General features: G+C 38.1%; 1 protein-coding gene across 2 annotated transcripts in view; it reads right to left on the reverse strand.

Moving 5' to 3' along the window:
* Positions 1 to 3,701: 3,701 nt before the first annotated feature.
* The window catches only part of BZW2 (basic leucine zipper and W2 domains 2), a 68,575-nt gene continuing 55,951 nt past the window's right edge, over positions 3,702 to 16,325 (reverse strand). For both annotated transcript variants that reach the window (XM_077757665.1, XM_077757666.1), the window contains exons 9-12: positions 14,955 to 15,101; positions 13,739 to 13,877; positions 6,245 to 6,367; positions 3,702 to 4,156 (exon numbers count right to left, since the gene is read on the reverse strand). In XM_077757665.1, the coding sequence (XP_077613791.1) occupies positions 4,128 to 4,156; positions 6,245 to 6,367; positions 13,739 to 13,877; positions 14,955 to 15,101 (438 nt within the window). In that variant the 3' untranslated portion in view covers positions 3,702 to 4,127. The remainder of the gene's footprint in view (positions 4,157 to 6,244; positions 6,368 to 13,738; positions 13,878 to 14,954; positions 15,102 to 16,325) is intronic.

A 16,325-nucleotide genomic window follows, 5' to 3' on the forward strand; every position in this document is an offset into this window, starting at 1 on the left:
TGGGCTCTGCTGACAATTCAAAGCCTGAAGTCTGCTTCGGTTTCTGTGTCTCCGTCTCTCTTCCCCTCCCCAGCTTATGCTCTGTCTCTCTCAAAAATAATATATAAACAGGAAAACTATTAAAGATGTCTTCCTTCCAGGGCTCCCTTTCTCTCAGATTACTCATTTGTGGCAGAGACAGGGACAGGGGGCAACTGTTATGTCATGAAGACTCAGGCAGCCTAAGTAGAGGAACTACTTAGAATGGTTAATGTGGTGAAGCACTAAAGTCTCTAGCTAACAGGAAAGAATTGAGACCCACCAACCCCCACTGTCAGCTTGGAAGCAGATCCTATAACCTTCAGATGACTGTAGTTCCAGCCAACAGCTTGACTGTAACTTGTGAGAGACCCTGAATTACGGCCACATAGCTAAGCTGCTCCTGGAACTTGACCCAGAGAAACCATGATGTAATAGTTNAAAACCTTCAGATGACTGTAGTTCCAGCCAACAGCTTGCCTGTAACTTGTGAGAGACCCTGAATTACGGCCACATAGCTAAGCTGCTCCTGGAACTTGACCCAGAGAAACCATGATGTAATAGTTTGTTATTTCAAGCTGAAAACCTTGGGGATAATCTGTTATGCACCAATAGATAACTAAAGTAACTATGTTTATAACTAGGACAGGTTTTATTTTTAAAAGAAAAGAGATACTTGTCCTTCTGAAAAAGAAAGGACTTTGAGAATTTATTAAGTAAGTCTTTGCTATTTGAGCATTTCCTCCTTCCACGCTTGCTTACCTTAGAGTCGCTATCGCAAATTCTGTTTGGGAAAAACATCTGTGCTGAGAAATGTTAAATATTTAGTATTCTGTAATTGTTACATTTTATAGTTTAGAAAATTGATTTTCTGGATATCTCCAGATGTTTATTCATTAAAAATGGTAGTTTAGGGGCAGGCCCCTCAGTGGCTCAGTTGGTTAAGCATCCATCTCTTGTTTTCAGCTCAAGCCATGATCTCAAGGTCATGAACCCCGCCCCCCCACCTGTGGGGCTTCATGCTGAGCATGGAATAAGATTCTCTCTCTCCCTCTCTGCCCCTCCCCTGTTCATGAGTGCTGTCTCTCTAATTAAAAAAAAAGTGCTTTTTAAAATAAAAACACTTGCTTGAACTGTAGAGACATAACTTATAAATAATTTGTCAGTAGAAGTTTAAGTGTGGGACTCAGAAGATGGGACTTCTGGTTCCATCTTGGCCACTAACTCTAAGGCCCTGGACAGCTCTGCACTTTTGTCTCAGAGTGGCCACCTTTGATGGACTGGGAACACAGTCAGATACCCTCTAACCACTTTTTATCCGTGATCTTCTAAAATGAAGGGGAAAGCCTCATACATTGATATATAAAATTAAACATGACATATATAGAACGTAACATAAAAAGTGACATAAAAATTTTTATTTATTTATATTTATTTCTGAGAGAGAGAGACAGCATGAGCAGAGAAGGGTCAGANATAACATAAAAAGTGACATAAAAATTTTTATTTATTTATGTTATATTTATTTCTGAGAGAGAGAGACAGCATGAGCAGAGAAGGGTCAGAGAGAGAGGGAGATACAGAATCTGAAGCAGGCTCCAGGCTCTGAGCTAGCCGTCAGCAGAGCCCAATGCGGGGCTCGAACCCACGTACTGTGAGATCATGACCTGAGTCGTTAAGATGCTTTACCAACTGAGCCGTCCAGGTGCCCCAACATAAAAATTTTATTATAAACTGCATATAATTCTCAAAATTCTACCTTTAATACATCTATTTTTGTGGATTTAACTTACTCCACTTCTGAAATATGCCATGTATCCTAACTGGCAGTCAGCACTTGCCAAATGAGATGGCCAAATTTATTTTCCAACTAAAAATTTTTTTTTTCAATTCACATAAACACTTCTGGTGTGTACTCTAGGGTGTGACTACCATTTCATAATTATAATTTTTAGATAGATGAAGGGTAGATAGAAAATGGAGATGAGTGATGAATCGATGGCCCAGAAGATAGCAGACACCTCTCCCTTCAGGTTCCTTTCTACCTTTTTCTCAAGAGGATTGTCTTATAAGAACAACACATTCCAGAATTTTCCCTTTGTTTAGTTCCAGGTGGTTTTTATCTCCCTTTAAAGCGGTATACCACAATGGGATAGATGGGTTAACACTTTCTTCTATAAAATAGAAAGGCAGATTGGAAAATAGGGGCATTTTTCAGGAGAATTTTAAGAAAGAATATACATAGAAATATTGGGGGCATTCTATTCACGTCAAAGGGCTGTAAGGCTCTTTATTCTATAACTTCCCGTCATTCCTGTCATTATTATTTTTCATGTCATGAAAATGACATTCTCACATACAGATTTTTCAAAAAGATCTACTTAAATTGATATTTCTCTGTTGGGACAGAGAACCTGAGAGTGTTCTAACTAATGGGAAGAAAGAAATTTATCAAAGGCTGATCATTTAAAAGATGGGAGGAATCTATCATGTTACGGATTTATGTATGTGGTCTAGTCCTAGGGGTAAGATTTCCTTTTATTCCTGAGGACAAATAGGAAACAAGAAAACTATCTTTTTATACAGGATGATGACATGACAGTGATAAAGCTCTTCATATACTTAACTTGGTGAATGCTGTTTTCAATGCATCCTCTCCATTTCAACTCTTAGATAAAATGTTTGTCTTGAAGACTGCCATCACCCGAAGAGCAACAGGTGTAGTCCTTAAAGTTTTTAAGAGTTAAGAAAGAACTGTGTCATAAAATGATGAGCCTTACCAAACAGTTAAGATGCCTCCCACTACTACTACTGAGAACAAGATATTACATTTTATTTATTTATAAACTTTTTAAACCTTTATTCATTTTTCAGAGACAGAGATAGACAGGGAGTGAGTGGGGGAGGGGCAGAGAGGAAGACACAGAATCAGAAGCAGGCTCCAGGCTCTGAGTTGTTAGCACAGAGCCCAAAGGGGGACTGAACCCATGAACTGTGAGATTATGACCTGAGCCACCCAGGTACCCCAGAGAACAAGATATTTTAAAGACTAAAATCACCTAGTTATAGATATAAACAAAGATTTATTTACATATGTACATTAGCTCTCCTCCAAACAGGGAGAAAATTGTCCTGAGAAAAACACAAGAAGTGTGGATCAATGTATTTACATACCTAAATAACTGTTAATACTATCACTTCTTGGTATTTGTACTAATGTGCATGGATGTTGGGTCAATTTCTTTTTTTAAATTTTTTAAAAAATGTTTTATTTATTTCTGAGAGAGAGAGAGAGAGAGAGAGAGTGACAGTATGAGCAGGGGAGGGTCAGAGAGAGAGGGAGATACAGAATCCGAAACAGGCTCCAGGCTCTGAACTAGCTGTCAGCACAGAGCCCAATGTGGGGCTCGAACCCACACACTGTGAGATCATGACCTGAGCTGAAGTCAGACGCTTAACGCACTGAGCCACCCAGGCGCCCCAGATTTTGGGTCAATTTCTATTTCAGTATGAAGACAACTGAAATGTGGTACTTATCATGGTAGAAGGAAAAGAGTTGTTTTTATAGATGATAAAGAGATGAACCTGTCAAAATTCTGGATAGAGAACAAAAGCCTAAGAGTGAAATATCATCTGTGGAAGGAGTCATGTCCTCTAAAGAAATTAAAGCTCTGAAAAGCCCAGATTTTTAAAAAGCCATTTATTTTAAAAAACTGGTTTGTCAAATCACATACACGAGCAGATACACAACTACCAAAGTGGCCCTGTAATAGACACCAGTGGGGCGTTCACCACACAGTACCTGAAAAATACAGCTAAAAAAGAGGAGTCTGTTGAGTATTGAATTTCAGATACCTACTTGACTCCTTGTTGAATGGCTTTAAGTTAGCATATAGTGAGTGAGAGGTAGAGTCCCAAGTATAATAGCTGATGCCTCAGGGCTCCATTTAAAAACAAAACGAAAACAAAAACCATTTCCCCCTTTGCACAAGGGAAGCCTATCCTATTTTTTTTTCTTTGTGAAATCTGAAGCCAAGTTTTCTCTTCTCAAATGGTTCAGCATTCCCAGTTGAGTGTTGTGTGGTAGCCTATTGTGCTTCTTGAGCCTTCTAATTTTCTTCACCTTCTGATTCAGATTCTAGGAGAGAAGAGAGAGAGAGAAAAGTCAGGTCTTTCATTCAGAGATTCCTTTTTAAAAAGTTTTATTAAGTAAACTCTATGCCCAACGTGGGGCTCAAACTTAGAACACTGAGAGGGAGGGTTGAAGACTCTACCAACTGAGCCAGCCAGTTGCCTCCAGAGATTCCTTTATTTATTTAATATTTAGAAAAAAATGTTTAAATGTTTATTTATTTTTGAGAAAGACAGAGACAGAGTGCAAGTGGGCAAGGAGCAGAGAGAGAGGGAGGGAGACACAGAATCTGAAGTAGGCTCTGGGCTCTGAGCTGTTGGAATAGATCATGACCTGAGATCATGACCTGAGACGAGGTCAGACACTTAACTGACTGGATCACCCAGGTGCTCCTCCAGAGGTTCGTTTGAACCGAGTCATGAAAGAGTTTCCAATCTGATACGTACCTCAACCCCCAAAAGGCATTTTTTTTGCCCTAGTCATGCATTTACTAGGAAAGACAAACATTCACTCCTTTTTGCTTTTAATTTTTTTTAAATGTTTTTTATTTATATATAGGAGAGAGAGAGAGACAGCGTGAGCAGGGGAGGGTCAGAGAGAGAGAGGGAGTCACAGACTGAAACAGGCTCCAGGCTCCGAGCTGGCAGTCAGCACAGAGCCCGACGTGGGGCCCGAACCCACGAACCGCGAGATCATGACCTAAGCGAAAGTCAGACGCTTAACCGACTAAGCCACCCAGGCGCCCCTCCTTTTTGCTTTTAAATGAACTTTGCCTTTCTATTTATTTATTTACATTTTATTTTTTAAACCACTTTATTGACGCATAATCGACATACAAAAAGCTATACATATTTAATGTGCACAACTTGGTGAATTTAAGATTTTTGTTTAATTTACATCCAAGTTAGTTAGCATATAGGGCAACAAGGATTTTAGGAGTAGATATGCCCCTTACTCATTTAGCCCATCCCTTCTCCCACAACCCCTCCATTAACCCTGTTTGTTCTCTGTATTTAAGAGTCTCATATGTTTTGTCCCCCTCCTTGGTTTTATATTATTTTTGTTTCCCTTCCCTTAGGTTACTCTGTTTTATATCTTAAAGTCCTCATGAGTGAAGTCATATGATATTTGTCAATTTCTGACTAATTTCGCTTAGCACAGTACCCTCCAGTTACACCCGGGTAGAAGCAAATGGCAAGATTTCATTCTTTTTCATTGCCGAATAATACTCCATTGTGTATGTATATACATCTTCTTTATCCATTCATCTGTTGATGGACATTTGGGCTCTTTCCATACTTTGGCTATTGTTGATAGTGCTGCTATAAACTTTGGGGTGCATGTGCCCCTTCAAAAAAGCACACCTCTATCCCTTGGATAAATATCCAGTAGTTGAACTTTGCCTTTTGGAGGCAAAATTAGAGACTGTAATTACTTTATCCTTCTGGGTCATCCAAAATAAACTTTTCACGCTTAGTATGATTCACTCTCATCCATTATTCTTCTACCTCGTGCTTCCATTTTCAGTAGCAGTCAACTGGTTAATAATAATCCCATAATGTGTAGTTAAGCCAAATGCTTTTTTTTTCTCCTTTCACAACTGATGATTTCTTGTCCTTTGTCTCCCATTAGGGTGGATAACTGAAGAGGTTGTCTTTTGTTTTTTAACATGTAGCATTTTTCATTGCTTTGATTTCAGAAAACGGCTAAGATTACAGGCAAGATGCTTCATAAGGAAGATACCCTAAGATGGGACACCTGGGTGGCTCAGTCAGTTAAGCCTCCCACTTCGACTCGGGTCATGATCTCATGGTTTGTGGGTTTGAGCCGCACTTCGGGCTCTGTGCTGACAACTAGCTCAGAACCTGGAGCCTGCTTCAGATTCTGTATCTCCCATTCTCTCTGACTCTCCCCTGCTCGCATTGTCTCTCTCTCTCTCAGAAATAAATAAAATATTAAAAAAAAATAAAGATACCTTAAGAACTTTAGTTTTAGAGAAGCAAGAAAAAAAATCTGTGGGAGAGGTAGATACCTTAAATTATAAAGAGAAAGTATTTGCTAAATGACCACCATAGTCATTAAATGTAATCATACCTTCTTCTGCGTTTTGTAGCCACTCAACAAATTTCTTCATCTGGTCAAGAAAAACACTTTTGCCTTTGGCAACGTGTGCTTCTTTGTACCATTTCAATATTGCTTCTTCACTCAGTACATCAGCTGCAATTTAAAGTGAACATTTCCAAGTTACTACATATATATCATGTTTTTTTAAAAAAGCAACTTTATGTCTTATAATTAAATAGAAAGAAGTCACTTTAAATAGTAAAAGTGCTGTTATAAAAGAAATCTGTATCTGAAACTTATCTGAAACAGGAACCAAGCTCATTTCCATATAGCACAGTGCTGTATTCTGGGAATTAGCTTAGCAAATACTTTACTGATGACGATGATATGCATCTCATCAGGCATGATATACTGCAAGCTTATCTGTGAGTCACTACTGGGACTTGGAAGTCTTTCTCAGTGCTAATTTGCTGGTAGGAAACTGGGTTATTTCGTAATTTTGCAAATGAATCAGCAATTCCAGCGATTCAGAATACTCTGTGTCCTGCCAACTCCAAACACGCCTTGATTAAATAGCAACCTCAAATGACTGGTCTTTTAAGGGGATTTACTCTTTTAGGAGGGAAAAAATGGCAAATGAAAACACGTAACTAGAATGTAATAATGCTATTAACAATTAAGTATGAAGATGAGCTTTCTGGGTGTATCACAGGACCAACACACACAGAACTCAAAGTCCTATTTTGTTCTTTTTTTTTTTTTAAAGTTTATTTATTTTAAGAGAGAGAGAAAGACAGAGATAATCTCAATCAGGCTCCATGCTGTCAGTGCAGAGCTCTTCTGGGGCTCAGTCTCACAAACCACGAGATCATGACATGAGCTGAAATCAAGAGTCAGATGCTTAGCCGACCGAGCCACCCAGGTGCCCCTATATTTATTCTATCCCTAAGTCATGTATCTCCTATAGCATAATATCTTAAATCACAAGAGTAATGTTTTCCTTGTACTCCATTAAGGGAAAAAGAGACTTCTTATAGGTTTCTAGCAAAATGAATGATCTATTAACTACCCATTACCTTAAATTCTAAATTCCACAAATGTGCCTTGAGACCCTCATGTTACCATTAATTTAGACTACTTAATGTGAAGAATAGGAGGGGAAATATGAAAATAATAGTCTATGTATATTGGCAATGTTCCAATGGGTTGTCTTTTGGGATTTCAGAGTGAGAAATGAGATGGGAAGCAGATAAAAAAATATTATTGTCCTCAATGCCTGCCTAATCTGCTAAAAAGGCTCATAAATCATGCCAATGACGTTTCTGCAGTTGAAATATAATTTTAACTTACAAAAACAAGAAAAATGAGACTGTTTTCAATCACTGATGTCTTTATAACCAAAACCTGAACTCCTCCCCCCCCCGAATTAATAACTGGCTTGGAGTCAATGGAAGAGAACGAATTGACTACAAATGCACGTGACTGGTTTTAGAAAATATCAAGTTTGTTTTATTAATTTTCATTATTAAATATACTACAATGTGTAAAGGAAGAAGAAAGTCTGGATTTACTCATTTATAAGAATTGAGTGTATATTTATTCATTTATGAGTAAATGGGTCTATATTTACTCATTTATAAGAACGGTGTAAAAATTATAATCAGTTGTCCTAGAGAATTACTGTTAACTTTTAGCTTCCACTTTCAGCTCACGCTCTCCATTCACAACGACAAAAAAATTTGCCATCAAATCCCAGTGTTAGCTGAAGAGAGGAGCAAATGGTTCACAGCCTGAGGAAGTGACTTGTTCTTATGCAAGGCTTCTTTGTGCAGATTTTAAGAACACTTCTTAGCTCAAACATGGAAATGATGTCATTTATTTATTTATTTAATTTAAAAGTTTATTTTTTGAGAGAGAGAGAGAGAGAGAGAGAGAGGGTGGGGGGAAAGGATGAGAAACAGAGAAGGGGAGAGCTGGGGAAGAGCAGAGAAAGGGAGACACAGAATGTGAAGCAGGCTCCAGGTCCTGAGCTATCAGCACAGAACCAATGTGGGGCTCGAACTCACCAACTGCAAGATCATGACCTGAGCCATCCAGGCGCCCCTCAAACATGGATCTTAAAACTCCTTTTTAGGGCACCTGGGTGGCTCAGTCGGTCAAGTGCCTGATTTCACCTCAGGTCATGACCTTCTGGTTTGTGGGTTTGAGTCCGGCTTCGGGCTCTGTGCTGACAGTGCGGGGCCTGCTTGGGATTCTCTCTCCCCCTCTCTCTGCTTCTAGCTCACTTACATGCGCTCTCTCTCTCTCAATAATAAATAAATAAACTTAAAATAAATAAATAAATAAATGTCCTTTTTCATATTCTTTGTCTTTAGAACATTTTAAAGATGTTTGTGATTTAGATAGCTTAATTTCCAAACGGTTTTGATTGTGCTCCCCTAAAAGCAGGGCAGTTTCAAGAACGTACCACCAACATATGTATGCTTTTCAGCTCTTATAAATTATATGCATGCACTACAGAAATATTATTATTATAAAACAAATGGAATTTAAAATGTGACCAACATGTAGGGAATTGCTATTTTATCTCCCCAATTTAAAAGAACTGTGATAACCATGCTCCTGTTGGAAGGCTGACTTAGACTGCATTTTAAGGTTACTATTTATCTCAGGCTTTTCTTCTGAAGATGGAGAGCTCATTCATGTGTTTTATTGTCCCACAGAGGCTGAAAGAGGCCATGCAACTACTACAATGCTTGTCAACCACAGATACTAAATCATTAGGTAAAACTTATCAGATGTAGTGTTCACAGAAAAGGAGACCAGGTGCAAAGCTGAGTTCTTAGAGGAGCCTAATTTAGTAACAAATACTTGCTGCAAGACTGCACCCCTAGTAATGGAGGAATAAATAATAAAGACGGGACAAAAGCAACCACACAGGGCAACTTAGGGGGCAAAACACAGACATCCAAAGTTTAAAAACACTGGACTTTCGTTTAGTGAGAAGTCTAATCTAAAAAGGAAAGAGCTTATTGAAAAATAGAGGACTTTTTTTTCCTCCACTATGGAAAAGTGGGGAGAGTTCTCATTAATATAGAGAAGCAACCAAGTGTTTGTTAGGACTCTCCCAGAGAAATCCTCCAAGGAATACAGAATATCAGTGAAAGTCCAGGAAGAAAAACAGACATCCTACAACTGCATGCAGTATTCCCTCAGAATAAAAAATAATTTTCTCTGTCCTATCTGGCCAATTTATTCACCACATCTGGTGGAATGCTGTGTGCCCTTCCTTCAACATCACCCTCTGTGTGAGCCTTATTTTAGAAATGAAAAGATGACTGTAATCCTTGGTTTTCTTCTACACCCTGAAATCCAGGAACTCATGAACTGTTCTGTTCATTATCTCATTCCCAGCATTTAATGGAAGGCCTCATTTCCAGCATTCAATAAATGCATGATGGACAATTTCATTAAGTTGATGAGAACAACTACATATTTCTCAATTTGTAGAGTTAGAATTTAAATGTTGGGTTTTTGCGAAGATCAAAGAGAGAATACTGTACGTGTGCTTTGAGAATGGCAAAACTTTAGAGAACATGACTTACATATTGAAGTTAAAAACTATGACTTGGAACTTAGGAAATTCATTATTTTTTTAATAGGGACATCACATAGGGACGTAAGTAAAAATAATTTACCTTAAGAATATTGAAAATATGGTGAGAAGGTCACTCACCTTTTTGAAAGAATGAGAACAGGAAATTTCTTTCAGAAAAATATGCATGAGGGACAGAAATTAACCTAAGAAATATCTGCAAAGGCTAAAACCCATGAAAGATAGTGGCAGTACTTGAAAATTTTACATTTCTCTCAGATCAACATACTGAGAATATGGTTCTTGGCTTTGGAAAGAAATGACTTTAAAAAAATGAATAAAGTGATGATTGAGGGTTAGATTTTCCTACTGCACAGAAATCTAAGAATCTAGATTTAAAACAGAAAGAGAATCTTTACAAAATGAAAAATCAACACTTTTGTTTTCATTACTGAAAAGTATTCCTATTTACAGTTTATTCACTTTTATTCTTCTGTTATTTATGTTTAAAAAAATCTTTCAATGATGGCATTCATTTAAAAAATTAGGTTTGTCAGAGACATGGGGAATCAAATCCCTAAGTTTCTGTCATTCTCAAGTTCTAGAAATACAGGGAAGATGTGTGTGTGTATAAAAAATTAAATGGGAAAGAAGAAATTATTTCTCTTACATTAAAAAAAAAACAAACGCCTGCTTTAAAGCAAAGTGTTCCTTATAGTAAATAAAAGGAATCCATATCATTACATAAAAGAAGCAAACAAGATACTATTTGATATCTTTGAATATGTATGTGTACATGGAATTAATGATTAGTATAATCTTGGAACACGTTACCAGAGTTGATGGAATTTGTCATTTCTGGCATTTAATAACCCTTCAGACAAGTGGTCCTGACCAATAGTCACAACATGAGCTGGAAATTTCTTAAAATGCAAATTTGTGGGCCTGAATCCCCAAGGGTTGGCTCAGTCAGTTAAGTGTCCCATTTTGGTTCAGGTCATGATCTCATGGTTCTTGGGTTCAAGTTGTGTATTGGGCTATGTGCTGACAGCTCAGAGCCTGTAGCCTGCTTCAGATTCTGTGTCTCCCTCTCTCTCTGCACCTCCCTGGCTCATGTTCTGTCTCTCTGTCTCTCAAAAAGAAACATTAAAAAACTAAAAAAAAAATCCCTAAAAACAGAAACAAAAACCCAACAAAACAAACAAACAAACAAAACCCAAATCCCAGGGGAATCTGTTTTAACAAGCTCTTCAGGTGATTCATATGCACCGTAGCGCTGGGAAAAGAGTGCTTTAATACATACACACTGTTCATCAAGACTTTCCAGGCATAAGAAATACAGAACAAGGACATCCAAATCCTTGTAAAAACAAATAACATATGTCTCCTGGTGCACAGCTGCTTGCTGGATAAGATTAGGTCAAATAAAAGATCACTATCCAAAACCGGTAAGAAGGTAAACACTGTAACTCTCTTAATAAGTGGGATGGAATAATCATTCCTCAGGGATTTCATGGTTCCAAGAATATAATTACTTCTTTCAGAAAAAGGCTAGATATATGATTTTTGGAAAATTATGAAATTACCTAGAAAATAACATTTAGTTTTAACTTCTCAATGATGTATTTTCAGTATTCATTTTAGTTTCCTGATTTCATTTACAAAAAGAACTAGGCCACAATAAAATTGATGTTGACAACTTCCTGTGTTCCCTTGGGTCTGCTCATACTTTCCACAGACCTTACTAACTTTTGATTATTTACAAAGTGACCATCTAGTTAATCAGTGGCCTAAGGAAGAGTTAATTTTTCTTTTTACTCTTTGGTATCCATTTCTTGGTTATTTATAATTTCCGGTTCCTTAGCATTTGGGACCCAACAATAGGAAGTAAAGCAACTAGTTTTGTCCTTAGTGGTTGTTAAAAAGAGGCCAATGGGGAAGCATTCTTGACATTAATGGTTAAAATGAGAAATCTGTAAAGGGTTTTAATAGACGCCATCGCCAACAAAAAAATCGGGTTTTTTTCTTCTTTTTTTTGGTGAATAACTTCAATAATAAAATGAGATGCTCCTACAGATAAAGCTCAAACAAGTATGTTTCAGTTACAAAAAGATTTGGTTGGAGACACTGATTGGTTAGCTATTAAATGACAAGAAAGCAAATTGTGTGCTTAGGCACCAGTTTATAAACAGTTTGCTTCTCTATAGTGGAAAATACTGGCCACTCACAAAGCGTATGGGAAACCTATTTCACAGGTCTTTCCACCTGTTTACAGTTTACAATGGAGACTATGGTGCACGTGGACAGAATGGTCACAGGCTGGAAGGGCATGGCTTCAACTTGGCTGCTGGACAAGGTGGGCTGGGACTATGACCTGCAGGTTTGCTTCTGATGGGTAACCCTGGAGATCATTTGCACCCTTGTTTTAGGATGTTGACTCTCATGACTATGTCCAAGAGGACCTAATACGGATCTGGCCTGAGAAAAACACATTACTTCAAATGAGACTTGGCAGTCAGCCCTTTCTTCTACTGATATAATAAAAATGGTGCCGAATACCCTAATGCTGAGAAAGTAAAATATCACCCAAACACTTGAGGGCAAGATATATCCATCTGAAGAATCTCAATGGCCAATTAAAACTCCGTGAAGTGCTACTAACATTTATAAGATAGCCATTAATCAATAATGTAAAATTTTCATATTCCATTTGCCCAAACGATTATCCAAGATAGACAAATGTAAGAGGGGCCTCTGGGCTCAGTTCGTTGAGCATCAGGCTTCAGCTCAGTCATGATCTCACGGTTCATGAGGCTGAGCCCTGCTGACAGCAGAGAGCCCACTTTGGATCCTCTGTGTCCCTATCTTTCTCTGCCCCTCCCCAGCTTGTGTGCTCTCTTCTCTCTCTCTCAAAATACACATTAAAGGGGTGCCTGGGTGGCTTAGTAGGTTAAGTGTCTGACTTTGGCTCAGGTCATGATCTCACAGTCCGTGGGTTTGAGCCCTACACTGGGCTCTGTGCTGACTGCACAGAGCCCAGAGCCTGTTTCAGATTCTGTGTCTCCCTCTCTCTCTGCCTCTCCCCTGCTCGCTCTCTGTCTCTCAAAATAAAAGACATAAAAAAAAAAAATACACATTAAAAAAAAATAGACAAATTTAAGAACACATCAAAAGGAAAATACTGGCTGATGTTAATTTTCTTTCTATAATAAATTGCCATTTAAGATTGTCATACCTTCCAATAAACAGTTTATAATGTTCAAAATGTATTATTTCTTAAGTTCTCTTCCCGCTTCTCTCATAAAACTACATGAACTCAGACCAAAGAAGAGTCCAGGATTATTTTTTATATAATGTAGGTATAAAGACTGAGATCAGTTAAAACTCCAATAGCTTTCATTTATTAAAGGCAGTGCAGTTGCCATGACAACCTAATCCTTACAAATATAATGAAAAGACAGTAAAGGGAAATTTAAAAATAGTTATTTCCTTGAAAAACAGGAGAATGGCTAGTCCAAATAATTAAAATACAAAGTAAAAAGTTCATTATTTCAATAATTTTAGTCAGCTTTATGGCATCTGAGAAGGTCTCAATATACTACAGGCAGACTTTGGTAATTATAGTTATTAGAGCTAATCCTTAGAATTCAATAACAGACCTAATTATTTTTTGTTATAATCGTCTTTTTCATCACCCCCACTCCCTCACCTCTACAAAATAATAACCAGTTTATCAGCAGTCTTCCGGCAATGTGCCCAGGGGTCTCACCAGGCTGGTTCTCATTGAGGCCATGCATATACGGCGTGTACACTTTCTCTCTTCTACCATAATATGGCTGTCTCACTAAACGCAAAGCTTAGCAAGAACCTCATGTCTCCCTCTGCCTTAGCCCTTGTGTTGGGCCTCAATGGGCACCATCGATACACACCTTTATAAAAGAGAACCACGATCTTCTGAAAAGCTTTCATGAAATGGATGTTGTCGTAGCAGTATTCTTGAACCTTCTGGAGGAGGATCAGCTCTGACTGGCCTTGGGAACTGAAGACAGCCAGGAGTGGAGCATATTGCTGGAACAGAAGTGGGGAGTAAATCCAACCATTAACTTTCATGGGAGGTACAGGGCCAACAATACTTGAATCACAACAGAAATCTGAAGGTTTACTTAGGAAGCTTTCACTTTAAGGGTTTGTGTCCAATCAAAATTAATTTTTTAGACTAGCATCCTGTCAGATTTTTCTCACTGTACCCACTAAAATGAAATTCTCACACTATTAAAGGTAACTGATGCTACTATGTTTAAAGGGCGCCATGAAAAGGAGGCAGAGGGAGGTCATGAGGCGGCCATATTTAATACTGATGGGAGCGTGGGGTTCTCTTTGCCCAGACATCCCAGACACCCTCATAGGTCATCTTTATGGTTTAGTTCATATTATTCCCTTTGTCCTAATTGTCCTTGGCTTCTAGACACTGATGTTGAGCCAATGTTTTCTCAGTTCAACACAAATCTCCCCCAAGGTGCTTTCACTGATCAACTTAACCTGCAGATTTTACTCACTGCTCTTTTCTAAACAGAGTTATCTTTAATTTTCAACAGGCGTCCCCTCTACTAGGTAGTCTTTGACTCCTCAATTCATATGTAAACTCTGAAGGAAGGATCTAGGTCTTTTACTCATCTTAATAAAGTTTTATAGGGAGAAGACAATTAATAAAAGCAAAAGCATTTATCCATGCACAAAAACATGCTATTTACACAATCAGTTGATTTCTTCCATCCATCAGATACTTTTCCAATTTTTTTGTGTTAGTTAAATTCTATTTGGTTAATATACAGTGCAATACCGGTGTCAGGACTAGGTACTTTTCAAACTCTAATACCAATTTACAGTTTAAATGAAAATATTACCAAGAATTTTTGTCATCTAGAAAGGAAACCAATAGAGTTAGACCGTATTTCTCTTTAACTTTAAATGCTGAATATAAGATTATTCTGGGTATTTTCTGATGTGTTCAGTTAAGAATTTACTCTTAGATGGGAAATACACCTTTGGCCTAAATCTGGGTGAATGGCAGGTAGAACCCACGTGTTGTACGGTTAAGAGCTGCAACTGGTCTGCAGCCAAGACTGTGCCCTGTTGACCCCGTACCTTCAGGTGCTTAAGGGCCTGCTCTGCAACGAGTTCTTCCTTCTTGTTCCATTCCACAGCATTCATTATACAGGTCCACAGAAGTCCAATCACGGCTGTTTCCGGAAGATCATTCCTCTTCATCTCTTCTTTGACATAGAGCACCACCTACGTTTCAAGGAAAAAGGGGTCAGAGAGTTAATAGGCAGATGGGAGTTTCGCTGTCACTGTGCCTGGTGAGTAAAAGGTTTTGGGTGCTCGGTCCCTCCCTTCCTGGTACATATTCTCAGATTACAAGAGGGAAGAAAAACACAATGATTTGTTCTCAAAGCTGATTTATTTTTAGTCCAAAAATTAATAGGCTTAGTTCTGGCCAGGAGCTACTGGAATAGGAAGTGAGAGGGAATCTCTGTTTCTTAAGAGTTATTCTTTTATATGCAGCAACCCCTTCGGGTCCAGCAGAGCAGATGACCTAAGGGGGTTTGACTCTATGGGGTTGAAAAAAGGCAACAGAGCGGTGAGTCTTTACTTCCAACTCTCAACTTTAAACTTCTCATGAATAATGTGTTGGGTTTGTACAAGTCCATGTATCACAATTCATTCTTAATTATTACCTTTAACCCTCACGTGCCAAGAAAATAACTGTAAGGTGCAAAAACAATCTTTTATATGATACATATTAATGTAGCAACACCTGACAGGTTACTTTTCTCTTAGAATTATGTTCGATATATAAATATATTATCAAATCTGGTGGTATGGAATAAAAGGTCTGCATAGCCTAACATATTTTATATCATACTTGTTAGGAAAAACCCTTTTTCTTTTGAAATATAATCACAAATTGAGGTTAGGTTCTCAAAAGTGATACACCATAATCTATATCTCAAATATACTGCGACTTTGTAAACAGCACAACTATCCCTTTCCTCACTGCCCCTGTTTAGTGAAAATATATTCTTTTCTTTCCTGTGGGCCTGGGTTGCAGACATGTCAGGAATAGGTTAAGAAAACAGAAAGAACTGGGAAGTTCCAGAGCCTGAGCTGGCTGGAGAAAGATGCAAAGACAGGTGACATCTCTGCATCTAGAAGCATCACTGTGTTTTTTGTGTTTTGTTTTTTTCCTCCATGGAAAATCATGTTCAAGTTCTTGCCTGGAGAAATGTTACTAAATATATTGCTGACCTTACTGACATAAGACTTAGAAATATTTTTTGATCCAACACTTCCATCTGCTGGAAAGCACCGGTCTGGGATTCTCTAGTCTTCAGTCATGTGAGGTCCCACGTGGAGCTCACAGCACAGAGTGCTAAGAGTTTGGGACTCGGAAGTAAATGGAGAAAAAAAAAAAAAAAAAAAAAAAAAAATTAGGTTTTTGTTTTATCTTAAAAA

This window comes from Crocuta crocuta, unplaced genomic scaffold, assembly GCF_008692635.1.
Source record: "Crocuta crocuta isolate KB4526 unplaced genomic scaffold, BGI_CrCroc_1.0 scaffold62, whole genome shotgun sequence".
Classification (NCBI taxonomy): domain Eukaryota; kingdom Metazoa; phylum Chordata; class Mammalia; order Carnivora; family Hyaenidae; genus Crocuta; species Crocuta crocuta.